The sequence below is a fragment of the Odontomachus brunneus genome, unplaced genomic scaffold (assembly GCF_010583005.1).
Source record: "Odontomachus brunneus isolate Ranch 3 - 2012 unplaced genomic scaffold, Obru_v1 Obru_scaffold_212, whole genome shotgun sequence".
Taxonomy (NCBI): domain Eukaryota; kingdom Metazoa; phylum Arthropoda; class Insecta; order Hymenoptera; family Formicidae; genus Odontomachus; species Odontomachus brunneus.
In genome coordinates this window covers 100,733-102,430 of record NW_022639662.1, presented here as the reverse complement: position 1 = coordinate 102,430, position 1,698 = coordinate 100,733, and the positions used below count along the sequence as shown (strand labels likewise).

The window sequence follows — 1,698 nt, the reverse complement described above, 5'->3', positions numbered from 1 at the left end:
TGCCGTTCGCACGCTTCTCCCTGAGCAGATGACAGACGAAGGGTGGTCATGGCGCGCACCACCTGAGACGGGGTTTCCGCCGCGCCCGCCAGTTCCATGCGCACAGCTCGCCGACCAGCCCGGAGTCGCTGGACCACGGATTCCGACACCAGGTTAACCTCAGCCCCTGTATCAATGAGCGCCCTGACGATGGTCGAACGGCCGTTGGGGGCAGAGAGACGCACTCGCGCGGTCGCCAACAATGCGCGTCTAGGAGCCCGACGCCAGTGACGCCTCACGGAGGTGGCCGAGACGGTGGCGGAGATGGTGGCACCTGGGGGGCATGAGCCCGTGTTTTCATCCGCGCGGTGGATAAGGGTATGATGCGGCTGACCGCACTCCCGACAACGACGGCCCGAGGGACACTGGCTCGCCTGGTGTTGAGGTGACAAACAATTGTAACAGAGGCTCCAACCGATCACTCGTTCGCGACGTACCTCTGCTGCCAGTTGCTTAAATGCAGCACAGTCCCAAAGCGGGTGACTCCCCCTGCAGTGCGCACACGGCCTACGCTTGGCCTCCGCCACGTGGTGCGTGCGGGCGCTGTGTCCGCATCCGCTCGCGGATCTCGGAAGGAGGGCACCTCGGCCTCCGTCAGTGGAGGAGCGAGGACCTCCGTCGACCGCCTCCAGCTCTCGGAGACGAGACGCAAGAAACTCCACTAAGGCCTCCCAAGAGACCGGCTCGCGCTCTCTATTTGTCGCCTTCTCCCAGGCGCGACGCGAGGCCGCCTCCAAACGACAGACGGTTCGATTGACTAACACGTCGTCCCAAGTTTCCACCGGCCGATCCAATTGGCGGAGAGACGCCCGTATTTCCGAGGTGCGGTCAAGTAGGCGCCGAAGCTCCGAGGCCGACTCCTGCTTCATAGGTCGCAAGTCGAACAACGAGTTTAAGTACGCGTTGACAAGGCGGCGCGTATTATCATACCGCTCGCACAATGCGCTCCATGCGTCACGGAATCCGTCGTTGGAAACCGGATAATTGCGCAAGAGTTGCTCCGGCTCTCCTGTAACGTGCTGCTTCAGGTAATGCAATTTGTGCACGTCCTGCAACGCTGCGTTATTTCCAACGAGGGACTGAAACATGTCCCGGAAGGATCGCCATCGATCGAAGTCCCCGTTGAACGTGGGGATCGGGATCCGCGGGAGCGGCAGTTCGGGAACGATCGCCTGCGGGGGGCGCGCTGTTTCCTCAGCCGCACCGCCCGCCATGGAACCATTGAATGCCTCCATCAGGGTACGAAGCTCCATTCTGTGGAGCATGTATACTTCAGAGGTGTCTTCGTAGCTGCCTCGCTTAATGTAGTCGGAGGAGCGTATCACCTCGTCCCGAGACGTCCGGATGATAGCATGATCTCGCTCGTACTGAGACCAGTATGAATCCAGAATATGGAGTCGGTTCTCCAAGCCAATTAACGATTTGTCCTCACCGTTCTTCTTAGCGTTGACGAGTATACGCGATATGTAGCCCTGTCGATCGGTCTGAAGGACGATCAGCCCCAGCAACTGATCGCGATCCATCTTGATAGCCGAGTCGAGAGAATCACTTGTACTGGCGATTCGCGGTGACGAGAAGATCACCTTCCGCATCCGGCTCGAAGGACCAAATGTTTCGAACGGCCCGAGGGTGGAGAGCGGCCGGTTCGTTATGCGGGAT

General features: G+C 60.0%; 1 protein-coding gene across 1 annotated transcript in view; it reads right to left on the bottom strand.

Moving 5' to 3' along the window:
* Positions 1 to 1,631, bottom strand: part of LOC116852295 — a 3,589-nt gene extending 1,958 nt beyond the window's left edge. The window contains exon 1 of the mRNA XM_032832498.1: positions 63 to 1,631. Coding sequence (XP_032688389.1) covers positions 63 to 1,631 — 1,569 coding nt within the window. The remainder of the gene's footprint in view (positions 1 to 62) is intronic.
* Between the last annotated feature and the right edge of the window lie 67 nt (positions 1,632 to 1,698).